The sequence below is a fragment of the Chlorocebus sabaeus genome, chromosome 19, assembly GCF_047675955.1.
Source record: "Chlorocebus sabaeus isolate Y175 chromosome 19, mChlSab1.0.hap1, whole genome shotgun sequence".
Taxonomy (NCBI): Eukaryota; Metazoa; Chordata; class Mammalia; order Primates; family Cercopithecidae; genus Chlorocebus; species Chlorocebus sabaeus.
The window spans coordinates 32,993,873-33,021,510 of NC_132922.1; the positions used below are offsets into that span (position 1 = coordinate 32,993,873).

The window sequence follows — 27,638 nt, forward strand, 5'->3', positions numbered from 1 at the left end:
CTTGAATTCGTTTTTGTCCAGAGGAATCTTCTTTTTATCTGATATGGTCAATAACCAAAAATGAAGCAGGGCAGCCGAAGGCATAGCCAGAAGGGAACAGAAGAGCTTTTTCCGCCGAGTGCTCATCACCGGGTTCATTGGCAGTGCCAGCCAGAGATGGAAGGGGAGAAACATATTAGTTTCCTCTCATCTTATGAAAAAGATGATCTGGAGTTAAAAAATGAAGGTCACAAGTGGCAGTTGCCTGACCCCTGTCCCCAGACACTCCTTTCCTGATAACCATGAGGTTCCATAGTTCAGATCCTGAATGGGCTTTTAGGAAGTGCAAGCCTTTCCCACACCAGCTAGAAGGGTAGCCAGGCAGTAGAATTTCATTCAACCCTGGGGTTCCCACCTGACAGAGGGAACTTACTCTGTTCCCTCTTACTTAGGAAGGAAGTCTTACTGCTTTCCAAGGGAAGTCTTACTGCTTTCCAAGTCGTCTTCCCTTCTAGGCATTTATGGAAAGCCTTTTAGTAGAGCAAGGGAATTCTGCAATCCAGCTTACCTCCCGCCTGACCCCAAGAGCCACAGTTGACAGTGACGTGTGAGTGTTTATGTTTAGGTACACGTTTATATGTATATAGATCTAATTGCACATAAATGGGTAGATATTTATTTATATATTGCACCCTAAATTACAGTAAGAATAATAATTGTGAAGCTGTTTCTAAAGCTTCTTGTTCTGGTTCTGAGAACCACGGGAGCCTCACACTGGGGAGCCGTACCCCAGGTCAGGGCTTTGAGGACACACAGCAGCCTAAGGGAAGCATGCCTGTAAGGAAATGAGTGGGTGGGCATCTCAGAAAAGCAGCAGCACACACCCCCAAGAAATGGCCCCAAGAACAAACTAGGACAGCAGGGGCTGCTGCCGGGGCACCACGAAGAGCCGGGCACCCGCCTCACGTGTCTTCTGTCTGGCTTGCACGCTGGCTCCACTGAGTTAGCTGTGTGAGCTCACTCCTGTCTTTTGGTGGTTAGTGCATCTTCAACTCTTTTCTGCAGGACACTGGAAGATTCTTAGGCCGTCCCAAAAGGGGTTCCCCCATAGCCTTGAAGGTCTGAGCAGGGCACCAAGGGATTCACTTTTCTCCCGAGGCATTCAGCTTGGGGTGCATGCGGGAGGGGCGGACAGCCAGCCGGCTTCCCGGCGGCAGTACGAGAGCCCAACAGGAGACGATTAGCTGTGCCAAGGAACACTCCGCTGCTGCCTGTCTGCTGCCCACCTTCTCTCAGCCTTTATTTTTGCCCTTGTTTTTAACGTGTGCTCTTGTGAGTTCTTGGTGTGTTTCTTTGTGAGTTTTTATTTAATTGTGTAACTTCGTTTTTGCTGTTTACTGTGAAACCAAGGTGTCGTGCTTTTATTTATTTATTTTTTTTAACAAATGTTACATTCTTATTTAAGAGAATAAATTCCAAACAATCTTTGGGTTTCTGAGTTTTTCTTTTCCTTCCCTTTCTCTTGACCAGAGGGTGGGAAAGGGGGAAGCTCAGGCAGGTCTTGGGAGCGGGCTTGAGGCCGCTGGGGCTCAGGACTCCCACTCTGGGGGTCAGCAAGACAGCAGGGTGCAAAGTGGGGAAATAGGTTTTTATACCTGACATAGGTTCCCGTTAACAAAGGACTCCTGTGTAGGGGCTGGAGTGGTGCAAAGTTTTGCTTTGCAGCAGCTGCACGTGGAGAAAAGCAAGATGGATGCCGCTTGTGCCCATGGGCCTCGGGTGCAGTCCACCAGCAGGAGGGCCCGCTGGCTGGGCGGATGGAGGGGTGGAAATGCCACACAGAGCCTGGTCAACCATAAGGACATAGAGCTAGGCACCTTCTTCCTGCCTCCAACTGTGGCAGGGAGCTGGGGCCAGGGGCGTGTCTGTCTTCTGCCTGGAGGCTCTGCCAGGCATGCCCGCAGGCGCAGCAGCCTTGCTCCTGGTGAGGTTGAAAGTTCTTGCTCTTTCCTCCCAAGCCGATTTCTCTCTCATGCTGTCTTTGGTGTGACCTGGACACTGAGCTGGGATGTCTGATTCTGTTTGGCCCTTCTCCAGCCTGGAGGGACTAGCCTGTATTAAAAACAGACGGTTCCCTTCTCACACACATCGCTGCTGGTTTTAGCATTCATGGCACTGTTCCCACATTTTGCCACCTGCAGTGGGCACAGGCCTAGCCTCATGCTGAATTGGCCCAGGAGAGGGCACTGTGCTGTGGTGGGCAGAGCACTCAGCCCCGAGTCTGCACCTGCCAGGCCCTAGGCACTCGGGTGTTCTCATATGCAAGAGTCCTCGCTGGCCTCCGTCCCCCCAGAGCAGCTCTCTTGGCTTCCCCATAGATCAGAGCAGCAGGGCCCTAGGGTCTGCTTGGCATTCTCGACAGTCCAGGTCAGGGAGGACCTCACCCGCCAGTCGCTCACAGCTCTGCTGTGACACCGTCATTTTCGTCAGAGGCTTGCTGGTTCCGAGAGTCTGGGCAGTATCTCCTGGCCTACTTGTGGCCTTCCCTCTCCTTAGCCCTGAGGTCCGTAGCCTCTTGCTCCCCTTTCTCTGAAATAAGTCGGTCGGAATCCTGGTGCCTGCAGAAAGGAGAGAAGGAATTAGGGTGTGGGAGGCGCAATAAGTGACAATAAATTAAGAGTCAGTAATAAGGATGGATACATAGATGTGCATAATTTTCAAATCTTAGCCCCTGGCTGCTGCCGCCTTCCCATTCCCCAGCAAAAAAGGGGAGGGGATGTTTAGAGCAATGCATTGAAACTTCCAGCAGGAAGGTGGGGATTGTGTGGAATCAGAAATGGGATTCCGTGCTGCCCATTGGGAACACCCTGGAAAATGCCCTTTGGATCTCAGTTTCCTTCTGAAACTTCTTGAAATCTGTTCTCTTTTCTCATAAATTCCCTGTCAGTTTCCCTAATTAACACACTGCCTAAGAGGGATGCCGTAGCACAGACATGGAAGGAGAGCAAGCTATGAAAATGGGCCACTCTATTTTCGTGCTAAAAAATAGGGAAGGATGATGCCGTGTAGGACCCAGGTCCCACAAGTGCCCCCGAGATGAAAACACCCATATGGGGCTCTGAAAGGCGGCAGCCAGGTAGAGATTTCAGGACGAGTCTCTCCAAATTCCAGCCCCTTTCACAAAGCCCTGAAACCTCCTTGAGACTCAAAAACCAGCCCTTGCAGCTCACTCAGCCAAGCTCCTCACAAGTGCCAGCAAGTAGATTAGTCATAATGAAACAAGGGGCGGCGAGGCCCATTGGCACTCCTGCCCAGGTCAGTTCATGGCACTGTGGTCTCCTCTCACCACCGCCCAGAATTCTCAGCACCCTGTTGGCCGCCAACACCTCTTTCTTTATAATTGCTCCTTGTCTCCTCACCGCTTACCTTGGCGGGAGGGGGTGGTAGGTTGTGTGCAGAAACACCTTTCATTGCCCGGGAGGGGACGCGGGCCTCCAGGCGAACAGGACTCTCCATCAATTACTTCCGGGTTCTACCAGCCACGTGAACACCAGCTCCCTATTACTTCCTGTGGGCCAACTTCCACATCGCTTTGCAAAAGCAGTTTATGGACACTTTCTGAATATTTTGGGGGCACTTTAATGGGTCTCCAAGAAGGACAGTGGGCAAGAGGGTGAATCACTGCCAGCATCCTCACCCTAACTCAGGCTAGCTAAGCCCAACCTTGTCACTGATGTGCTTGTCCTCCCAACAGTAAGAAGTGTGCCATGCACAGGCAGGCAGAATGTGCCCAAAACAGGAAGAAGACACATGCCCCTCAGAAGGCCCTCGTTGGCATGAAAGGGGAGTTTTGGGACACCCTTCCACAGACGGGGAGTCTAGGGCCCCAGCTCCGCCTCGCTGCAGACTCTTGAGGACATGCCGGGACAGCTACTAGAAAAATCCTTACAGAACTTCTCTTGGCCTCTTGTGTTTTCTTTTTCTCTATTTCTTTCTGTACTTACCCAGTTCTTTGTGCTTCTACATTAATCACATGCGTCTGCCCAGGTGTGACTGTTAAGTGACTGATTTCCTTATTCTGTGTTCTGTAAAACATCAGAGTTACTGTCACTTGATCACTCTTACTTCGTAGACAGTGCAGCCTGATTTCTTTTAGGTCCATGCTTGGAACTGTTGGTCTTCAGTCATTGTTTTACATTGAGTAGGCCCTGTCCCCAGAAGAACCCAAAGCGTTTCAGCCCAGTGCCTCCTTCCTCGCTGGGATTCTGGAGCCTTCTGCAAGGTTGGATTGTCCCTGCACCTGCATCTCAGTGTTACCCCGCCTCGGCCAATGCCAATTCCCCAGGAAAGGAAAACCAGTGGAAGGGCACGGGCCCTGAGTTCTGGTGACAGGCGCTCCTTAAGGTAGAATTAATTCCTGAAGACCAACACCAGGCAAGGTCCCAAGGGCACCGGGACTCAGGGCTTTCGTGGGTCTGGGTTTTCCTCAACAAAAACCTGGCGAAACCAGAGCCGTTTTCCTGGCAGAGGCCTAAATGAGTATGTTTTCATGCTGTTCTCATGTTTTTCCGAGGCTAATGAAGCCGGGAATACTGTATAAGAGAGTTCCAGAGAGGGGCGTAGCCCTGGCGTTTGGTTGCTGCTCAGAGCTCAAACCTGAAAACCAAAAAGCATGATGAGCCGACTCTCCTGCACCTGAGGGAGAAGAGCCAAGCCTCAGGGCCGTGTTCCCCAATCTTACTGGCACCAGGGTCTGGTTTCATGGAAGACAGTTTTTTCACAGACCGGGGTGGGCAATGGTTTTGGGGTGAAACGCTTCCACCTCAGATCATCAGGCCTTAGGAGCATGCAGCGTGGGTCCCTCACATGCTCGCTGCACAAGAGGTTCCCGCTCCCGGGAGAATCTCGTGCCGCCGCTGATCTGACAGGAGGCGGAGCTCCGGCTGCTACACTCACTAGCCAGCCACTCACCTCCTGCTGTGCGGCCTGGTTTCTGACAGGCCATGGGTCTGTGACCCATCCGGGACCACGGCGCAGGGGGTGGGGACTCCTGCCGGAGTGGTTTTCGTGGACAAAGTACAACCTGGTAACCAAGGAAGAGCTGGTATCAATTAACAGGATTACAGCGGCATATTTATTTATGGTTGCCCTCTTCCCCAGAACAAAAGACCAGGTTACAGTGACACCAGCTATAAAATGTCTTTCCCACCATTTTACTACCGAGAGACTAGGTCAGCAGGTTCTTTTAAAAGTAAACGTTTTCTTCTCGAGTTTCATCTAATGTGAATTACTCTGAACCAGCTGCTGCCTGCCTTTTGGCCAGTTCAGCTTTCTTGGGGCATTGGCGTTGGTAGAGGCACAGGAACGCTGGGGTGGAGGGTGCAGGGACGGGGCTCTGGGATCTCAGAGAAACAGGAAGCACTGGGTGCTCAGTGAGGAGAACGAAGGGCCGGGGAGGCAAGAGCCGGTCTGCACTGGTTTGCTGTGTCGCCGAGAGCCAGCAGCCATCCTTCGTGCTGCTGAAAAGACCGTGCTTAGGGCTCGTCTGTGTTTGCAGCCAAGAAAGTCCTCTTCTCTGCCGAAATACTTTCCCCAAATAAAAACGGACAGTAAAACTTGCAGTGCCTTCACTCCCGCTGTTTTCCCCACGGGTGACTGATGGTGGTCAGTTAGCTATGGGGGCCCTCGCCATGCTCACTCACAGAAGACGATGCTGGGAGACACAGTAGCGGCAGCAGCAGTAGCTAACATGTAGCATGCGCTGTGCACAGGCCCTGAGCAGATGCTTCATGTCGCTGACCTTGGATCCTCACAGCAGCCATAAGGGAGGCCCGTGTTGCACATGGGGAAACAGGCACACAGGAGTTAGGCATGCTTGGCCAAGGCCACGTAACCAGTAAACTCAGAGCTGGGTAGAGGCTGTGCAGAGGACACAGGAGCTGCTGTTGATCGTTCCCTGCAGCGTGGGCGAGAGGCAAGAGCTCTATGCATAGATGCCCTGGAGAAGCCAGTGGGTGTCCATTTCATTACTCCTGGAAAATACAGTCTTCCAATTTATTTGACAACCATCCCAGAGTTGGGAATGTGCCTTTGGAAAGACAGCACATGAAGTAAAGGCAAAGGATTTCATCACTGAGGTGCAAGGGAGGAAGTCGTCAGCAGAAATCGAGGAGAATGCAGCCATCCGAATTGACTGTAAATAATATGAAATGGACCTTCTCTTCATTTTCTCTATATCATCCCTCGTTTTGGTCCTCTCAAATCAAGCCTGCAGTTTTGTTGTGAAGAGTAAGCCCTTCTTCCTCCATCCGTCCGCCCTGCCGGTGATGTGGAGGATGGGGGAACATGTTTGGGGGATGTTTTTTCTTCAAGTTTCAGTGTCACCGCTTCTAGCTTATCAATCTGTTGGCTTTTCCTCTACTACCTCATTTTCTGATACGCTTCAAAGGCCTGAGTGATGGTGGAGCTGACCCTTCCATTGTGTTACAGCTTCACAGCTGCCATTCACAGTCCTCTTACGACGTTGCCTGCCCTGGGCCTGTGTGGGGTTTGGGATAGGGGAGGAAGGGATGATTTTGTACCTCTTTTTGTGCTGAATATGGACGTTCTGATCTACTCAGGCTTGGGCCACTCTGTACTGAACTCACACGTAAAGGAACTGACTCTTCAGTCTTTGGGCCAAGTGTGCGTGGGAAGTCCTGGTTGCGCCTGCCAACTGCAATGTGGTTCAGCACAGAGAGGTTTTCAAGAAGCCTCCTGGGCATGCGTGGCACGGCCTGGCCTGACTTCGGCAAGGCACACTGTGGCAGGGGCCCTCAGAGCTCTCAGGTTGGAGGTTTCTGGAAAATGGGGAGAAAGAAGAGTTGAGAACACGGAGTAAAGGTAGATGTGTTTTTCCATGCCACATTCTCCAGTGAGTTTTCTTCCTGGGTTTAGTAAGGCATCCTGCTGTAATGTCCAAGTAGAACGTTCTGTCGGAGGCTTCTAGCATCCAGCCAGGAGGAAGTGAGTGAGAGGGCGAGAAGCCCATCAGATTCATCTCTGTGGTCTCCTTTAATTCCTGCGGCCTCACACACATGACAAACATGGATGGAGGGGTAGGGGATGTGCAGGCGCCCTCCAGGGGCATTGCTGGAAGGAGCAGAGTCGCCTTCCGTCAGTGGAGTTGTGCCTTGAGACAAGGGGAAGTTCGGGCGGCTCATGCAGCTACTTGGGGTGCAGGTGCCCAGCGAGTGGCAGGGAGCACGTTTGTCACAGCATGCACCTCTGTCGTGGATTTCCTCTCTGTGGACGGCAAGCCCAGAGCTGCCTGTTCACCAGGCAGTCCTCGGTTGGTCCTCCGTGTACTGCACTCCTGCTGGTCAGGCATTGCACCTTGGCAGCCACGGTGAAGGGTCGTGAGCTCACCACTCTGAATGCAGCTGCCCAGATCAAGCCACAGTCAGAGCGTGTGGAGAATTGGTTGGTCAGCCTGTTTGTTGAGAGATTAGAAGTGACTTGATCTAACTTGTAAGCCAGGGCTTCTCCAACCCAGCACTGTGGACGTCTTGGGCTGGATCCTGCTTTGCTGTGAGGGCTCTCCTGTGCCTTGTGGTGTGCCGGGTATATCCCTGGCCTCTCCCCGTCAGACATCAGTGGCACCCCCTCCCCAAGCTGTGTCAATAGAAAATGTCTCCAGGCATTGCCAGGTGACCCAGGGGAAAAATCACCGCAGTTGAGAACCACAGATCTAGACTACAGTTAGAATAAAGGACGTGACCTTGCCATGCTGTTGGCCTCAGTTATATTGTGGGAGGAGTGGGAGTGGGATAGAGGAGTCCATCAGGATAGAGGGCGGTGAGAATCAGAAACGTGATCCAGAACGGTGTTGCCAGCTCCCAGCCCAGGCCTCCAGACCTGTCAGCCTCCACAGAACCGTGAACACACTTCCCGGTGGCTGTGCTTCCTCGGAACACGTCGGGACCCCATATGAAGACTGCATGCTGTAGGACAGACGGTGCAGATCATTTTAGAAGGCAGACCTACAAAATAAAAGCAGAGATCCTGTGTTGTTTTCTGTACCCCAGTGGATGGGCACACCCCTTGGTGGTGGTCCCAGCCTCGGAGAATGGAGCTGGGTCTCAGTAGAATCAGCACAGATCTTGAAACGGAAGATGTTAGTTTGAGTTTCAGTTCTGCCACCTGTCCTGCCTGCCGTCATTGCCTCTGTGGGCCTCAGTTTCACCACGTATAAAATTTTTAAATGAAGAAAAATGCTGCCTGCTCCTCTGTCTGCTCAAGTTGTTGTGAAGAGCACATAAGAGGTATGAAACTTGTTTATTTAAAGCATTACAAGAATATCAAATATGATTGTCATTGGCAGGGATTCCAGGAAATGGTGGAAGAATTGGAGTGAGGGTGAATTAGAATGGTTTCTAGGCCGGGCACAGTGGCTCAAGCCTGTAATCCCAGCACTTTGGGAGGCCGAGATGGGCGGATCACAAGGTCGGGAGATCGAGACCATCCCGGCTAACACGGTGAAACCCCGTCTCTACTAAAAGATACGAAAAACTAGCTGGGCGAGGTGGTGGGCGCCTGTAGTCCCAGCTACTCGGGAGGCTGAGGCAGGAGAATGGCGGGAACCCGGGAGGCGGACCTTGCAGTGAGCCGAGATCGGCCACTGCACTCCAGTCTGGGCGACAGAGCGAGACTCCATCTCAAAAAAAAAAAAAAAAAAAAAAAAGAATGGTTTCTACTGGCTGTTTACAGGTCTCCTTCTCTGGCCTGTGCCTGCTGTGGGGTTAGGACAAGGTGGCTCATTGAGGTGTATCTTCAGCCAACAGAAAGTGGGGGAAGCAGAAGAGGTGTGAGCTTGGCTGTCTCCAGGCTGCAGCAGAGCGGACTGGGGGCGTTGACCTGCGTTGGGTGCCAGCTGTTTGAAGCACTGCGAAATCTCTGTGGGCTGCTTGGCTAGATTTGGCATTGCTTTTTCCCTCAGCCTGCGTGAATGGGATGTGAAGGCACCTCCTGATTCCATGACACCCTAGGGGCTCTTCACTATAGTAACAAAAGCATAAACAATCCTACACAGGATTTACATTAAGCTAAATACTCCTTTTTTTTTTTTTTGAGACAGAGTCTCGCTCTGTCACCTAGGCTGGAGTGCAGTGGTGTGATCTCGGCTCACTGCAGCCTCCATCTCCCAGGTTCAAGCAATTCTCCTGCCCCAGCCTCCTGAGTAGCTGGGATTACAGTCACATACTACCACGCCCGGCTAATTTTTGTATTTTTAGTAGAAACTGGGTTTCATCATGTCGGGTAGGCTGGTCTCAAACTCCTAACCTCAGGTGATCCTCCCGCCTCAGCCTCCCAAAGTGCTGGGATTAACAGGCGTGAGCCACCAAGCGCGGCCTTCATTAAGCTAAATTTTCAGCTCCTAACCTGAAAGTCGGAAATGTGAGTGGGAGCCAGGTAGCTTTCTCTTAGGCAGAGCAAGGGTTTATGCGTGGTCCCAGGGTTTGTCTGGGGTTGCTGGTTAGACCCAGGAGCCTCGGTGTTACCCTGTGGCCCATTTGGAGGACAGGAGGGTACCTGATTTCCTCTTTTGGAATCAGTGCGTGATTGGGAGCTTTATGGGTGATGATAGACCTGCAGCTGCCCAGCTGCTGCTGATTCTGCAGAAAGAGTGCCCCAAACCTGGGCTGTGCACTCCTGCACCGTCAGCCTTTGTTCTTAGTGTCTGTCTTCTCGTTAAGAGCCTCTCCATCCCTGGACACTAATGATTCTCTTCCAGGCTGGCCTCAGTGATCCCCTGGCAGGTGAAAACAGAAGTGGACTGTGATCGATGTTTCTCTTCCAGACTGGCCTCCGTGGCCCTCTGACAGGTGAAAATAGAAGTGTGACTCTGATAGATGTTTCATAGGGTAGCCTTGGACACTGCTGCAGGCAACTTTCGTTTCTTTTCAGAAATCCATCTGCAGTTAGCCAAGGGAGTATGTATATGTGATTTTATGTCTCTGAAAGAAAGGCATCTGAACCTATTTATGAGAGAGCCTTTTGTTGGAACGTGGGTTTGTCTCTGTGGATCCTGCGATGGAGACTGAGCGTGCCTGAGGCTGTGCGGCTGCTCACTGGAGGGTCACATCAGAGCTGGCTTTGGAGGCATTCTGGACTGGGAGGGCCAGGGGCACTCTGCTCTGGAGGACGGGAGGGTTGGAATAGAGCCCGGAGTCTCGGGAAAAGCACGTCAGCCTGGACTTGCTCGTGCTGATCCGTGTCGTCCTCTGCCCTTCCCCCGCCACGTGTCAACACTGGGCCCCTTTCTGGTGAGCAAGCTGCTTCCCAGAACCGAACTCCTCTCTACCGTGAAGTCAAGTGCTTGTGTCAGGACATCAAGCCATTCGAGGTAGTCTCTTTTCAGAACTCTGACGCCCGCTGTGCCATTGGCATCTTCAGCAGAATTTCTCTCTTGAGTGCTGTGAGAACTGTTGCTGTCTCGGTAGACTTGCCCTTTCCATGAGGTGGCAGCTCCCATTGGTTCTTGGGGCCCTGCGTAGCACCAAGCGACCTGACAGGCATGGTGGTCATAAAGTCCCTGCATTAGGATGAGGAAACCAAGGCCAGAGTGTGCTCCACATTACAGTGGAGCGAAGCTCAGACACAGGATTAGAACTCTTCAGCCTGATCACCTACTCAAAACACTTTATGCACTACCTACCCTGCTGCACTGATGGCTTCAGGAACACAAAGATGATGAGAATAATCGCTCTCCCCAGCAGAGCCTCTGGTTTTGGAGTCCGTTCAGACCTGAACAGAAGGGGAGGGATGCCCTAATAAAGATGCGTGTAAAAGCCCTTCGAGGGTGCGAAGTGGAGCCAGAAGCAGGATCAGGTAACGATGGCAGAAGTAGGGAAGAAGCCATCCTTCCTGTCTTCACCTGCCCCTCAGGATTTGAGAGGTCACCCCTGCAATTACTGACTTGACAGATTACTTGTTATTTAACTGTAGGGAACCTCCGGTTCATGAACCACATATTTGAACCAAAGAGTTAAAATATTTCAAACCCCAGTGCATAACCACTACCCTTTCTGAGATCTTACCCGGCTACATCCGGGTGGGCAGGTAGGGAAGATAGACAGCTAGAGCACAGCACTCGTGCAATTTTAGAGGAGACCCAGCTGAATTCCAGTGCTTTAGACATGTCCACAGCCTCCCAACACCAAGAGGCAGCCATCAGGAAGGATGGCCTGGCCAGCTGCTATGAATCAAGTCAAGGTTTACCTGTGAGATAGTATAACACACAAAAAATATGTTTTCAGTAGAGCTGCATGACACACTGGTGAGTTGTGTGTTACTGGAGAATTGGGTGTATAGCTTAAAGGAAACCTCTTTGCCTTGACCAGATACATTGATACGTGCCAGGATTTCCATCTGCCAAAAAGGCACTTGGGAGATGATGTAATAATAACAGTAAAAATATCCTAACAGTAACAAACTAACTTGGCCAGGCACGGTGGCTCACGCCTGTAATCCCTGCACTTTGGGAGGCCGAGCTGGATGAATCACCTGAGGTCAGGAGATTGAGACCATCCTGACCAACATGGTGAAACCTCGTCTCTACTAAAAATACAAAAATTATCTGGGCATGATGGCGTGCACCTGTAATCCCAGCTACTCGGGTGGCTGAGGAAAGAGAACTGCTTGAACCTGGTAGGTGGAGGTTGCAGTGAGCCGAGATTGTACCACTGCACTCCAGCCTGGATGACAGGGTGAGACTCCCTCTCAAAAATATATATATTCCATTCTGGGCCAGGCACAGTGGCTGACACCATAATCCCAACACTTTGGGAAGCCAGGGCAGGAGGATCACTTGAGGCCAGGAGTTTGAGACCAGCTTGGGCAACATAGCAAGACCCTGTTTCTTAAAAAAAATTCAAAAATTAGGTGTGATGGTGCACACCTGTAGTCCCAGCTACTCAGGAGGCTGAGACGGGAGGACCACTTGAGCCCATGATTTCGAGGCTGCAATGAGCCATGATTGCACCAGGGCACTCCAGCTGGGACAATAGAGTGAGACCCTGTGTCAAAAACAAATTCCTGCATGATCGAGTGAAAGGACTGTTAGAGACTAGGGTTAGCCTTGGCTCTGGCTCATGTGAGTCTTTGGACATGTTATTCAACATCACTGACTCAGAACCCTCAGTGTAATCACAGGGACTTGTGGGATCTTGTGACGTTCAAGGCCGCGTGTGTAGCCTGCCCGTCGTTGTGCCCGGCACAGGCAGTCGCTCAACAAACACTGCTGCTTCTCCCTCATCGCCCGCTTCACAAGCAGGAAACACCTCATGTCATGTGATCTTGGAGAACTCTTGTGAACACATGCTCCCTGCCAGTAGGAAGCCACAGTTGTTTGTTGGAGGCAGCGTGTGAGGATAGAAACCACCCTGCCATAGCAGTGGCTTAGAAACTTGCTTTCCACACACAGCTCTGGGGCTTGCCCTCCTGGAATGAGAACATAGCTGTCAACGGGACAAAAACGGGAGTCCCATCAAGCAGCCTGCCAAGGCAAGTGACTGGGGCAGCAGAGGAGAAAAGCCCAAGTTGGTGGCAGCAGGTGTCTGAGAATGAGCGCAGGAAGACCTTTTGTACACTGCAAGGTCACTTTAACAAACCCTCTGAATCTTTCCTCCCCGGGGGTGACTTCTCCTAAAAATAGGCTAGAGCCCTTCTCCCACAGATACCAGATGACGTGCAGCTTGACCGGAGGAACGGTGAAGTCCCCCCGAGGCAGATAGTGACCCACCCCACTACTTTAGGTTTCTGAGTCAGGATGGCACCCATGTTGCCAATGGGATCTCCTGCGGGAACTTCAGCTCAAAGCAAGATAGGAGCGAACCAGTATCTGAGCTGATTCTTCACTGTATTTTGACCAACCCAGATCAAGGCAGTGGGGTCCTTCTTAGCTTCGTACATTCCATAGGCCTGGCCCTAAACAGGAAAATGTCTGGGCAGACATGGTTCCGAACGTTTCAGAACAGCCGCACTTCGCGTGGTTTCATCCCTGTTTCCCAGTGTGTGAGGACATGTGGGGGAATGTAGGGACTGTATTGTTTACAACTTGAATGGGGTCAAACAGATGGAGGCATGGGTCCCCCTTACAGCCCTGTCCACGATCTGGGCTCTGTGCGAAGAGGGCACCCGTTTTCACAGGGTGATTTTGTGAGTTTCTGAGAGCGGTGGATCAGGCAGCACGAACATGACTGTGACCAATTTTGCTGCAGACTTGGGAACTTAAACTCATGCTGCCAACCTGGTCATCTCTTCAGGTTTCTCTTCCTTACATCTCCCCTGAGACTTTGCAGTTCAGAATGGGTTCATGGCTTGGTGCTTCCTTTACTTCAAGAAGATCGGGGCAGGGAACGCTTTGGGTGGACATGTGGGGAAGGCAGCTGAAATGACGTTAGCTGGGCTGGGCGTGGTGGCTCATGCCTATAATCTCAGCTACTTGGGAGGCCGAGCTGGGAGGATCGTTTGAGACAAGGAGTTCAAGACCAGCCTGGGCAGCATAGTGAGACCCTGTTCCTACAAAAACATAAATAAGAGAAATAACCGAGATGAAATGATGTTAGTTGATCTTTCTTCAAAGTCACAGCAAAAATACCCAGTACCGCCTGGTAGAAGCAGCAGGGGTGACAGGGGCTAGCTTAAGGAGAATCTCTGAATTTTAAAATGGCAGGAGCATACTTCTCAAATGGACGAGTCATTTCAAATCCCAGCGCCATTCTTGCAGGAAGGTGACCACAGTCGGCCCCTTTTATCTCCCTGTGGTCATCAGCCTCTCTTAGCAGACAGGTGACACCCATATGCTATCCAAATGTGGGCCGCCCCAGGGCACGGATCTTGTCTGCCGTGTCACTGGCATGCCTGAGCACCTGCAGGGTGTCTGGCTGGAAGCAGGCGGTCAGGAACCATTTGTTGAATCAGTGATGGGATGAATGAACCCCTGCAGCCATCCTACTTACAGACATGGGAAACGGGACGGGAGTCAGTCTCTGCACACAGCACCTTTCCCTCAGTCCTTGTCAGACTCGGATTCCATTCAGACTTCCCCAAGCTTATAAAGAAGGAAAGGAAAAAGGAATGGCAAGACAGGCCAGAAAGAGGCAGAAAAGGCCCTTGACATCCTCATTTCCGATGTGACACCCTTCTCGGTGGCCCAGACCCCTGAAGTGCCCTCAGCAGCTGCCCTGCCGAGTACGGGGGCTTTGCCACCACGGCAGCGGGGAGGAAGAGGAACTGCCTGCTGAGGCCCTGGGCAGACCCCGCCTCTTCGTATCCTCTGCACCCGCCTATCCTGACCCCTCTCCAGGAGTCAGGTGGAAGCAAATAAAGCTCCCTGCCAGCTCTTGCCCGTCAGCCAAGAGCAGGTTGTCGTGTTAGGAGAAACGTTTCTTCCAGAATGATGTATGGAGCTCATGCAGGCAGTGATATTCCAAAACAGAACCTGAGGTGAGGCCCAGAGCCTTCTTCCTCTTTAGGATGTGGCCCGGATCCTGAGAGCTGTTTCCTTGTGGTATGTGTGGGGCTGTCATTGACCTCCCGGTGACCTGAGAGCTGCCTGCCCTGACCCAGTGAAGACTTGGCCTTGGAAATGATTGCGGATCTCTCATCCCGCATTGAGCTGGGAAGTCTGGAAAGTCGCTGTTGGGTTGTTGCTGCACTAAGGCATGTGAGGTAGAGGGCTGGGGGTGGGGCCTGCTAGCCGGACAGGCAGGGTGGACTTCGGCTTTGCAATCCAGCACCTTGCAAAGCGCTTCTTGACGTCTGCACTCCTGCTGTCTCCTCCTGGGCTCTGCCGTTAGTTGAGGAGGGAGGAGGTCACAGGGCCGTCTTCGCTGCCCAGGCCCCCACTGTTACTGCTTTCACTGTCTTGGTTTCTCATCACCGTCTGATTCATTGGACAGACAGCCCCTTCCTCAGGACAGAGAATCCGGGATGCTGATTATTTTGATTTGTTTGTGCGTGTGGTTTGTGTTTTTTTTTTTTTTTTTAATTTCTCATGGCACTTTGAGATGAAGGGCTGGGAATGTGGAGCATATTTTGGCAGTTGGTGAGTTTGGGGTCCTTGCCCAGTGTCCTCTGAGTGCCACCTTCCCTCTGGCCTGCCAGTGTGCCTCCGTGTCCCTGTCTCGCCACAGGGTGAGCCGGAGCTCTGTGTGGACCTGCTCAGTGGCCTGGTGGGTCTGGCACAGGAGAGGCAGCTGGCCTCGCACCTCCCCTTTTCCGCCGTCCCCTGCGCAGCGTTTCCGCAGGCTTTCTCCGGGGAGTGGCGTGTGAAGGACTTGCACGGTTCCCAGAGCTTCTGGTTTCTTTTTTGTGGGTTGTAGCCAAGCCCCAGATTAAATCAGCATTTCCCCTTCCAGAGCCCCGGCCCTGGGCTTGGACTGCCACGTGCCGTTGCCTGACAAGCCATCAGTCTGCGGGGTTTGCGGAATCTCCAGGGCAGTAACAGTGGGAAGATTCAGTGCCTGTCATTCCAGATGCCAGACTCTCTGCTCCAAGAAGCCTGCGTGAAGTGCTGTGTCCCTCACCTGGAAAATTACAGCGGGGAGGAGACAGTGGTGAAGATGTCCAAAGGGGAAGGCTAGGGCAGTTGCGAACACGTGTCTGGTTTTTCTTCTCGTTGTAAGTCTAGGGACAGCATGGTGATCTCCTGAGTGATGCCTTTCCTCCTCATGTTCAGATCTTGGCTCCAGGGCCCACTAGCTGTGTGAACTCGTTACTTCATTTGCAAATGATGGTGCCTCACAGAATGTATTTATCTTACAGCCGGCTAACTCCATACGCCTCCGGAACACCTTTCTTGACTCTACTAGGCGTGCTCACTCACCCTCTCTGTGTTCTCCCTTGGGACCACATGCATACTCGCTCATGGTACTTGACACGTTGGACTGAAATGATTTCTACAGGACCCTCTCCCAGGAGCTAGCCTGCAGCTCTTTTAGAGTAGAGAGTGTTTTAATCTGCTTTGTTTTCCATGGTCCTAGTAGCATGCTTGCCAGACAGTATGAGTTACCCACGCCAAACAGACACCTCTTGGACATTTTCCTTCCTTCCTGTTTGTTCACTCTACTGTAAAATCGCTTCCTTCTGAATTGATGGCTGTTAGTTGTTTGTTTCCCGGAAGTGATGGTTCTTACCCTGTTTTTCTTCTCCCATCTGAAAGAAATATCCCTTTTTATTCCGTGTTTATGGAATTCCCAGAAAGCTGATTCTTGGGTAGTTGCTTGATCTCCCTTTCTCATCTGCTTTCCGTTGAGTGGCAGTTGTCAAAAATAAATGATGGAAAGAATCGAATGGCGCCGCAGTCAGGGTATCCTCAGGCCTCTCCCCTTCGTGATGGGGAGGCTGTGGATTTTGATGAGAAGGAAGGATGGGAAGACTGGTATTTGGGGATGAGGAGCTGGTGCAGTTAGGGCCTTTGCTCTCCCAGGGCCTGGGAGGGCAGGTCTGGAGAAACTTGAGGCCGGATGTGTCAGGGTTGCTCTCTTCCTCTTTTCTGCATTACCTGTAGTGCACATTTCCTCACCTTCCAGATGCCCTAGCCCAGCATCATAGCATATTCTTTTTGTGCCCTGAGCTCAGTGTTGGAGAATGGAGCAGTGATGTTTAGAAAAGACCCCCACCAAGGAGCCAAAGGCTCAAACAGGTGGGCACGGGTACAGGGCACCAGTGAACCCAGGTATTCGTGTTTTGCCCCTTCATCACACCATTACCTGAATCTGTATATAAATACGCCACTGGATCTTGCTTTTCTAGTAAAGATTCTCTAGTAAATTTGAAAGATGCTATTTGCTGGAGGATGCCAGTAATTCCAACAGATGTGCCAAGACCTTATCCTGTGACTACCAGGGTTCATTAAAAGCTCTTTCTGAGGCTGCCACAAAGACCTTCAAACACTGCACACGACAGAAGTGCAGGCCTTCAGAAAACACTTCACGCACAGCCTGTCACAAAAATTGCTAAATCACCCGCTGCTTTCCTTTAGCCGGTTTTTGCCTGATGGACCACCTGTCTCTCAACACTGGCTTGTATGATGTGGCATGCCAAAACCCAGCGTTGTCTCCTAGAGCTTAGAATGTTGTAGGAATCGGTAACCTGCCCAGCCAGGATGCCAGGCCAGTCATGACCTGCTCCCTCCGGCACCTCTGCCCCTTCTCTGCATCCTTAAAGGTCTCGTAACATGTCTGGGCACGGTGGCTCACACCTGTAATCCCAGCACTTTGAGAAGCCAAGGCAGGTGGATCACGAGGTCAGGAGATCGAGACCATCCTGGCTAACACGGTGAAACCCTGTCTCTACTAAAAATACCAAAAATTAGGCTGGGCGCGGTGGCTCACGCCTGTAATCCAGTACTTTGGGAGGCCGAGGTGAGTGGATCACGAGGTCGGGAGATAGAGACCATCCTGGCTAAGACAGTGAAACCCCGTCTCTACTAAAAAACAAAAAAATAGGCCGGACACGGTGGCTCATGCCTGTAATCCCAGCACTTTGGGAGGTCGAGGCAGGCAGATCACGAGGTCAGGAGATCGAGACCATCTTGGCTAATACAGATCAAGACCATCTTGGCACCATCTTGGCTCACTGCAAGCTCCACCTCCCAGGTTCACGCCATTCTCCTGCCTCAACCTCCCAAGTAGCTGGAACTACAGGCACCCACCACCACGCCTGGCTAATTTTTTTTTTTTTTTTTTTTTTTTTTTTTTTTTTTTTTGAGACGGAGTCTGGCTCTGTCACCCAGGCTGGAGTGCAGTGGCCGGATCTCTGCTCACCGCAAGCTCCGCCTCCCGGGTTTACGCCATTCTCCTGCCTCAGCCTCCCGAGTAGCTGGGACTACAGGCGCCGCCACCTCGCCCAGCTAGTTTTTTGTACTTTTTTAGTAGAGACGGGGTTTCACCGTGTTAGCCAGGATGGTCTCAATCTCCTGACCTCGTGATCCGCCCGTCTCGGCCTCCCAAAGTGCTGGGATTACAGGCTTGAGCCACCGCGCCCGGCCAATTTTTTGTATTTTTAGTAGAGACGGGGTCTCTCCATTTTAGCCAGGATGGCCTTGATCTCCTGACCTCGTGATCTGCCTGCCTCGGCCTCCCAAAGTGCTGGGACTGCAGGTGCCCGCCACCAGGCCTAGCTCATTTTTTGTATTTTTAGTAGAGACGGGGTTTCACCCTGTTAGCTAGGATGGTTTCAGTCTCCTGACCTTGTGATCCGTCCATCTTAGCCTCCCAAAATACTGGGATTGCAGGCGTGAGCCACTGTGCCCAGCCAGAGTGATGGGATTTTAAAATCACCTGGTGTGACCCCCGTGCGCACAAAGGACTCAGGCCGAGGTCGCCAATGATGCTGAAACCACAGGGTGAAAGGACGCAGCCAGGGCACCCCGTGGCTTCTGGGCATCACCCACGGAGGACTGATGGGGAAGTGTGCCTGTGCGTTGGAGAGAGGCCTGGGCGCCACCTCCGTGAGCGGTCAGGCCTGGTGTCCTTCCTCTGAGCAGCGGTGCTGCAGTAGGGGCAGCATCACCCACGTGGCCTTATGAAACAGAAAGTACCTTATCTAACCGTGAGGAGACAGATCCGCAGTGTGAGACGTTCTGCAGGCAGCTGGCCGGGCCGCCCCAGTGGCGGGGCACGTACCTGGTGGGGACTTGGATCCCCGGGCAGGCCACAGTGGGGGACGCACCTGGTGGGGGCCTGGATCCCTGGGGCAGGCTGTGGTGGGGTGTGAACCTGGTGGGGGCCTGGATCCCTGGGGCAGGCTGTCAGGTGGGTGTGAACCTGGTGGGGGCCTGGATCCCTGGGGCAGGCCGTGGGGAGGTTGTGAACCTGGTAGGGGCCTGGATCCCTGGGGCAGGCTGTGGGGTGGGGGGGGCGTGAACCTGGTGGGAGCCTGGATCCCTGGGGCAGGCTGTGGGGGGGCGTGAACCTGGTGGGGGCCTGGATCCCTGGAGCAGGCTGTGGGGGGGCGTGAACCTGGTGGGGGCCTGGATCCCTGGGGCAGGCTGTGGGGGGGCGTGAACCTGGTGGGGGCCTGGATCCCTGGGGCAGGCTGTGGGGGGGCGTGAACCTGGTGGGGGCCTGGATCCCTGGGGCAGGCTGTGGGGGGGCGTGAACCTGGTGGGGGCATGGATCCCTGGAGCAGGCTGTGGGGGGGGCGTGAACCTGGTGGGGGCCTGGATCCCTGGGGCAGGCTGTGGTGGGGCGTGAACCTGGTGGGGGCCTGGATCCCTGGGGCAGGCTGTGGTGGGGCGTGAACCTGGTGGGGGCCTGGATCCCTGGGGCAGGCTGTGGTGGGGCGTGAACCTGGTGGGGGCCTGGATCCCTGGGGCAGGCTGTAGGGGGGCTTGAACCTGGTGGGGGCCTGGATCCCTGGGGCAGGCTGCACTGGGGATGCCCTTCTCAGGCAAGGCTGCTTCAGGGGCACCTGGCTCCTGGCTGCCTGCGGTCTGTCCCACACCCCTCACCACCAGTCACCCTTGCGGGGAGACTGTGTCTCCCCTCTGGGGCCGGGGTTCAGGGTGATGAAGGAGAGAGAACGGCCTGGCCTGGAGGGCAGATGGGGCCGCTTTCCTTCCTCCTACATAGCGAAATTCCCACTCTCGTGCCAGGGTCCGCTTCTGGCCTGTGGCAACTCCGCGAATGCTCTGGCCTTCGGCCTGCCGCACGTCCTGGCAGGAGGGCCCGCAGCCTGGGTGTCAGCCCCCACCCCCACGCCCCGTCTGTGGTTGGAGCTCAGTGCGGTGCTTCTGTGCTTGTCCTGCAGGTTCAGGCGTGAACGGCCTGGAGGAGCCCAGCATCGCCAAGCGGCTGAGGGGCACCCCAGAGCGGATTGAGCTGGAGAACTACCGCCTTTCCCTGAGGCAGGCCGAGGCGCTGCAGGAGGTGCCCGAGGAGACTCAGGCCGAGCACAACCTGAGCAGCGTGCTGGACACGGGCGCCGAGGAGGACGTCGCCAGCAGGTCAGCGCGCAGGGCTGCAGGGTGCCCAACCGCCACACGGCCCTAACAGCCTCCTCACCTCTGCGTGCCTCAGTTTCCTGTCCGTGAAGGGAGATCACGTAGTTGCCTCCTCACGGAATTGGCGCGCGGGGAGAGTGAGTCCATGCCCTGACTGTTGAGAGCAGCACTTGGCTCACGGAGGCCTTGCAGGTGACTCTGCACAGTGGCCTCACTGGGTCCTCCTCACAGGAGCCCCATAAAGTAACCAAGACGCTGACAGTGACCACAGCTGGGGTCACAGAGACTGGAGCCGAGATTCCAACTCAGGCTTCCCAGGTGCCAGCCCAGGAGGCCTGCTATCTTCCCTGCTGCCCACAGTCCATTCTCCCCAGTCCCTTTTAGGTTCTTGGCCTCATCTTGCAGTCAGTGAGGACTCCTCCATCAGACTCAATTCAGAGATTCAGGAAGTATTTATTCCTTGAGGACCTGACATGTCCCCAGCTCCAAGTTTGTCACTGGGAAGGGAAGTAGCAGGCTCCGCCCCCCAGTTATTTACAGATTCAGCAGAGGGAAGGATGGGCACTCGGGGAGAGACCGACCGGGTGATTCAGCCGCCAGCGCCAGCGCACTGCACCGGGCCGTCTTGAGGGAGGCTAGCCCATCTCCCCAGGCATCTTTTTTTCTCCTGTAGGTAAAGAAAGGGACTGAAAATTTGTGCCCCAGGGGTCACGTGCAGCACTAGTGGATGCATGCTTAGGCAGTTCCTGAGCTATAATCACTTCCAGCTGGGTGACGCCTTTGGGGATGTGCGTGCTTTAATTCCAGGACTCCCTGTATCTGCTGCCCTGCACCCCAGGGCTCCCAGTGTCAGCGGAGAAGGCTTCAAAGTGCTCAGCCAATTAACAGATGATCACAAGAGCCAAGAACCAAAAGGGGGGCCAGTGTCCTACAGGGCTTCAGGATACGACCTCAGGCTGCAGCCCGGAGGGGCGGAGGCCCCAAGTCGCCTTGGAGAGCGTTTGAATCACACACTAGGCACCTTGATTTAGCCACGATGAAGGGAACATGTGGGGTTAAGGAGAGCAGAGCAGTTTTTTTTTTTTAAGGTCCAAGAATGCTTTCCAGAAGGTGTTTGCTGGGCCAAGCTGCTTTCAGCTGCACCCACCACCTCAGCCCTCGTATCAGACACCCTCTGACTCGTTCTTGGGCTGCCTCCCAGACGGCTCCTCCATGCATGCCAGGGGCAGCCTCTGCCTTGGCGTCTGCAGTTCCAAAGCTGTCACCGATGACGCATCCTCATCTAGAACTCTGCTTCTCTATCCAGGGCACCCACAGAGGCCCCACCGTCCTCACTGTGCCCAGATGAGGGGGAGCCCACACTCTCTCTTCACTGGCCCTGCAGTAATGGTGAGAGATGCGTGTGTCAAAACGCATTTAGAAACCCTTGAGCAGAGCTACTGGCTTGACCTTGGGCTGAGTGTGCTTCAGTGCCATTTTCTCCACTGTAATTTATAAACTGTGAGAGGCAGTGGGGCAGCAAGTTCATGTAATGTAGCAAGGACATTCCAGAAAGGCTAACCCCTGGCATTTATAGCAGGTATGATAGGAGGGCAGCACAGAAAACAGGAAGCCAGTCAGCATCTACGCAAGGCAATACATGTCCCCATCTTACTCAGATTCAAGTTAAAAAAAAGATTTTAAAACTAGCATTCAGGCTAGGCACTGTGGCTCATGCCTGTAATCCCAGCATTTTGGGAGGCCGAGGTGGGCCCATCACTTGAGGTCAGGAGTTCAAGACCAGCCTGGCCAACATATTGAAACCCTGTCTCTAATAAAAATACAAAAATTAGCTGGGCATGGTGGTACACACCTGTAATCCCAGCTACTTGGGAGGCTGAGGCACCAGAATTGCTTGAACCTGGGAGGTAAAGGTTACAGTGAGCCAAGATCACGCCTCTGCACCACTGCACTCCAGCCTGTGTGACAGAGCGAATCTCCATCTCAAAAAAAAAAAATTAAAATTAAAATTAAAAATTAAAATAAAGGCCAGGCACAGTGGCTCACACAAGAGAATCACTTGAACCCAGGAGGCGGAGGTTGCAGTGATCTGAGATCGCACCATTGCACTCCAGTCTGGGAGACGGTGAGACTCCATCTCAAAAAAAAAAAAAAAATTAAAATTAGCATTCAGTGCTATACAGAATGAAAAATAGTCTCTTAAAAGTGAAGAGCTGGGTGGTGGCTCACGCCTGGAATCCCAGCACTTTGGGAGGCTGAGGCAGGTGGATCACTTGAGGCCAAAAGTTCGAGACCAGCCTGGCCAACGTGGTGAAACCCCGTCTTTTCTAAAAATACAAAAAATTAGCCTGGTGTGGTGGCCGTCGCCTGTAATCCCAGCTACTCGGGAGGCTGAGGGAGGAGAATCACTGGAACCCAGGAGGCAGAGGCTGCAGTGAGCTGAGATCGTGCCATCAAACTCCAGCCTAGGCAACACGAGCGAAACTGCATCTAAAAAAAAAAAAAAAAATGTGAAGAGCCCAGCTAGATGCAGTGGCTCATGCCTGTAATCCCAGCACTGTGGGAGGCTGAGGTGGGCAGATTACCAGAAGTCAGGAGTTCAAGACCAGCCTGGTCAACATGGTGAAACCCCGTTGAAACCCCATCTCTACTAAAAATACAAAAACTTGCCAGGTGTGCCGGCACACACCTGTAATCCCAGCTACTTGGGAGGCTGAGGCAGGAGAATCACCTGAACTTGGGAGGTGGAGGTTGCAGTCAGCCAAGATTGTGCCACTGCACTCCAGCCTGGGCGACAGAGCGAGACTCCATCTCAAAAAAAAAAAAGTGAAGAGCCCGAGCTGGTGCAGTGGCTCATGCCTGTAATCCCAGTACTCTGGGGAGGCCGAAGCAGGCAGATCACCTGAGCCCAGGAGTTTGAGACCAGGCTGGGTAACAGGATGAAATCCCGTCTCTTCAAAAACAAAAATTATCTGGACCTGCCTACCTGCCTGTAGTTCCAGCTGCTCAGGAGGCTGAGGCAGGAGAATCACTTGAACCTGGGAGGCAGAGGTTACAGTGAGCCAGGATCATGCCATTGCACTCCAGTCTGCGAGATAGAGCAAGACCCTGTCTCAAAAAAAAAAAAAAAAAAAAAAGCACCCCAGGGAAGGAGCTATAAATGTCTTACTTCCCTGGGTGGCCGTAGGACACAGGACGGGAAGTGTGTGGTGTTTTTTCTCTGTCTTCCCTACAACACCAAGCACAGAGTTGGGTGCCCTTCCAGCCCTCATCCTTCCTTGCTGAAATGTCAGACTGGAAGATGAGAAATGGTATCATTTTAAGGCATTAACCATTCCAGCCAAGGAACTCTCATTTCACAAGTTTAGTGGAACTCTTAACTCTGGCCTCTGCTGCAGGGGACAGCAGCGTGATGTTTCAGAACCTGACTTTGGAGTCAAAGCCTGGATTTGAAGTCCAGCTCTGCCACCTGCTAGCTGTTGGCAATTTACTCAACGTCTCCATGCCTCAGTTTCCTCATCTGCAAAGGTGCTGCACTTGATAGGTTTGTTTTGAGGATTAAGTCATATGAAGCACGGACAAAGGCCGATGCCCAGAGTTACTGCTGCTGTTCCTCTCCTGGTGCAGCACAGGTCTCCCTCACTGGGAGGGGCAGGGCCAGGCGGTCTTGTATTGGTTTTCTTAAACAGGGGGTTAATGCCCGGACTTGGGCTTGGCTCAAACTCACCCTGTCCGAGAACGTTGGTAACCAAGCTTTCCCATGCCAGAGTCACCCAGGGCTTGTGATGAAAGCACAACACGTTGGGCTGAGTTTCTGATTCAGTGCCTCTGGGGTAAAGCCCCAGAATTTTTAGTTCTAAAAAGTTCCCAGGTGACGCTGTGGTCCGAAGACCACAATTTGAGGAACACCTCTTTAATTTTTCTAAATTTCTCTAATGATAACATCACCTGGGATGCTTGGTTAAAAATAAAATTGCAGCCAGGCATGGTGGCTCACACCCATAATCCCAGCACTTTGGGAGGCCGAGGCAGGAGGATTACTTGTGTCCAGAGGTTCAAGACCAGACTGGGCAACACAGCAAGATCCAGTCTCTACAAATTAGCCAGCGTGGTGGTACACTCCTGTGGTCCCAGCTCCTCAGGAGGCTGAAGCGAGAGGATCGCTGGAGCCCAGGAGTTCACTGCCTGGGTGACAGAGTGAGACTCTGGCTCAAAAACAAAACAAAAGAAAAACAAAAGTAATTTCTAGGGCCTCCCTGGAGTATCTAATTCAGTGGGTTTGGGGTGGAGGCCAGGAATGTCAGTGTCTAACAGATCCCCCAGGTGAGTCTCATAATCGATTCATGGTTTAGTCACACAAGCACCTATAAATCCTAAACCTTGTCACAGACCCTTGGCCCAGGCCTAATCTGATTCATGCCTCTACCTTGCAGTCAAGGTGGGGCCTGTCTCCTGGAGGAGACCCTGGAAATAGCACCTTTGTTTTCACTGGAAAGGTCAGTTGGCCAAAGCCCGGGGAGAGCTAGCTTTGTGATGTTAGTGGTGTTTTTCCATGATTGCCTTCCTTTCTGGAAGAATTTGCCCCAGGCAGCAAAGGCAGCTGGTGCAGTGCCCGTGTGCTGAAGATCTTCAGCATTTCCACATTCTTGGCTCTGGGGAGAAGTCAGGAGGGCTAGCACACACAGGTATGTTTTCTGATGAGATAGGCGAGGTCACAGGAAAGTAGATGGCACGCGTTGCTCTCTGTCAGAATAACCCGCAAGTGAGAGAAGGCTGGCCGTGAATAAGTGGGGATTTCTGCCTGTTCTCTCCCTCCCGCCTCACCCACTTTTCCTGCAGAGGCAGTTCCTGAGCCATTGCTGAGCAGGATGCTAGTTTTAGCGTGGATTACATTTCCACCGGGTGAAGCTTGCCGCATGATGTCCATCTTCTCCAGCCACCTGCTCAGCATTAGAATGTTTGCACGGTTGTCAGGGAAGGGAACCCAGGGGCACAGCCCAACAGGACAGAGGATTGCCAAGTCCCTCTGATTACGAGTGGGTTAATTCAAAAGTGAAAACCATGGTTCCCCATTGCCCTTTGAAAACCACCCAGGAACTTCAAGTGGTTCCTGGCAACAGCCTGTTCATTCGTGGTAGGGTCTGCTTGAATTCCTGGTCTGCACTTCTCAGGTTGCATCCAGGCAGTCGGGAGCTTGATCGAGACCTTCTTCCTGGTCTTGTCACTCTGACAAAGGCTACTGACTGGGAACGCTTGGGTTCCGGGAGAACCACCCAGGAAGGCACAGTGTGACACCGTGTGGGCCCTGGTGGGAATCCCAACTTCTTATGCAAATGACCCGACTTCCTTAGGCTTCAGTCTCATCATTTATAAAAGCAGAGCAGCCCCGGGACCTACAGCATTTGTGTGATTAAATGAGCTACCCAGGGAAAGCAGCTTGTGTCGCGGGCGCACGGTCAGGGCTGCCCTCCGTCAATCACTGTCATCCTCTGATCTACCCCTCTTGACATGCAGAGGACTGCAGAGCACATCAAGCAGGTCTAACCTTGTCTGTTTAGAATCAAGTGGGTGTGCCCGTTGGATTTCTTTCCCATGCTAGGTCTGCCAGTGTCTCAGTGAGAAGACAGCTGGGGGGAAATTCAGAGCAGGTGCTTTGAGTTGAGTAGCTGGGTATAAACTGAGGCAGGGAAGGATTTTGCTGGACACTCTTCTAACTGGAACAGGCAGCACCTTCTGATGGAGGCTTTTTCAGGGGACAGTCGGAGTGCAACCTCTGACGCCTCTGAAAGTAGCGTAAGCCTGCCCTGGCTTTCACTGCAGCCCCTGGCACATTCCTGCTGTCCTGGCCACGCTTGGCCCTGTGAGGAGGACAGTGGGGACCCGGCACCTGCCCTTGGAGAGAGTGTGGCCCTGGGGGAGGCAGACTCGATTCAAGCAGTCTCGCAGGGCAATATGTTGTCAACAGTGCCAAAACAGATCCTGTGAGGTGGGAAAGGTGATCCTGATGACTAGATCTTCTGACCCCGTCTCTCCTGGGAGACTGTGTTCTGAAAAGTCACCCTCTCCCCAGAGGGAGGGTGAAGTTGGTTGTCTGTGTTGCATTTGTTTCTGGTATAGTGATCTTCTGTGCTGAAGAAGTTTCCAGGCTAAGGTCGGCCGCACTGCAGGTTCCTCCCTCATCTGCCCTCTCCCTCCAGATTCCTCCCTTGTTTGCCCCTTCCCTCCTGGTTCCTTCCTCCTCTGCCCCTCCCTCCAAGTTTCTTCCTCCTCTGCCTCTCCCTCCAGGTTCCTCCCTCCTCTGCCCCTCTCTCCAGGTTCCTCCCTCCTCTGCCCCTCCCTCCAGGTTCCTCCCTGCTCTGCCCCCTCCCTCCAGGTTCCTCCCTCCTCTGCCCCCTCCCTCCAGAGACGCAGGTGCTCGGACCCTCAAGGCACTGAATTCACACTGTGAATCTTGTGTGTGACTTGCAGGACCTGGGCAGACCCAGAGACTGCCCCAGTCCTTTGAAAATGATGGACTGAGCCGGGCACGGTGGCTCAAGCCTGTAATCCCAGCACTTTGGGAGGCCGAGACGGGCGGATCATGAGGTCAGGAGATCGAGACCATCCTGGCTGACGCGGTGAAACCCCGTCTCTACTAAAAAATACAAAAAAACTAGCCGGGCGAGGTGGCGGGCGCCTGTAGTCCCAGCTACTCGGGAGGCTGAGGCAGGAGAATGGCGTGAACCCGGGAGGCGGAGCTTACAGTGAGCCGAGATCCGGCCACTGCACTCCAGCCTGGGCGACAGAGCGAGACTCGTCTCAAAAAAAAAATGATGGACTGGAAAGGAGTTGGAAACCCCCGCCGGGTTCCTCTGTGTCCTTCCCGAAGAGAGGGTGGCCTGTCTGGGGGCTGCAGAAGCAAGCGCCAAAGTCTCTGGGAGGCGGGCTGGGTTTGCCGCTGGTGCGGAGGTGAGCGTTGCTTTCTGCTGTCTTCTGTGTTCCCGTGGTCCTTGAGCTGTTGTGGAACCAGCTGATGCCACACTAACGGCTGTGGGCTGGCCTCACTGGCCTCATCTTGGGACATTTCTTCAGTGCCCACATTGTGCCTGTGCAGCTGTCCTCACAACGTGGTGCAGGGTGAGGACAGGCCTGCACTGAGGCCCCTCCCAGTGAACTGCAGTGCGGCCCTGCCCTGCTGCCAACTGCTGGGCCGCCTTGCATAGGCCCCGGCTGCTCAGCTGGGAAGGAGGAACCGGGGCCTGCCCTTGGCCCAGCGAAGATTTGAGATGAGCATAGATGCATCCTGAGCCTTGCTTTGTGTTCAGACAGTGTTAAATGACATGCACTAAGTTGTGTATTGTGTTCATTAATAAGAAAATAATGAAAACACCAACGTAAGGCAAACGAATACCAGTAAAAGTAATGCCGAAAATAATCAAAATACAGATGCTGGGTTTTCCATGGCCCAGATTCTTAGGTTCGCCCACTTTAGACTTCTCCTCCCGCCCCTCCGCCCCCTGTGCTTGTGTTCTGCTACGCTTTAGCATGCTGTGCGTGCACCTTTCCTCCCTTTGAGAATAAGGAGCTTTTGTTATTTTTATTTTATTTGTATCTTTATTTTTTGTAGAGATGGGGTGTACCCGTGGTTGCCCAGGATGGTCTCAAACTCCTGAGCTCAAATGATCCACCC

The 27,638-nt window shown here is 53.1% G+C and overlaps 1 protein-coding gene across 18 annotated transcripts in view; it reads left to right on the forward strand.

Moving 5' to 3' along the window:
• MICAL3 (microtubule associated monooxygenase, calponin and LIM domain containing 3) overlaps positions 1–27,638 on the forward strand; it is a 233,279-nt gene that overhangs the window by 159,797 nt on the left and 45,844 nt on the right. For all 18 annotated transcript variants that reach the window (XM_073007048.1, XM_073007064.1, XM_073007053.1 and 15 more), the window contains one exon: positions 19,777–19,972. In XM_073007048.1, coding sequence (XP_072863149.1) covers positions 19,777–19,972 — 196 coding nt within the window. The remainder of the gene's footprint in view (positions 1–19,776; positions 19,973–27,638) is intronic.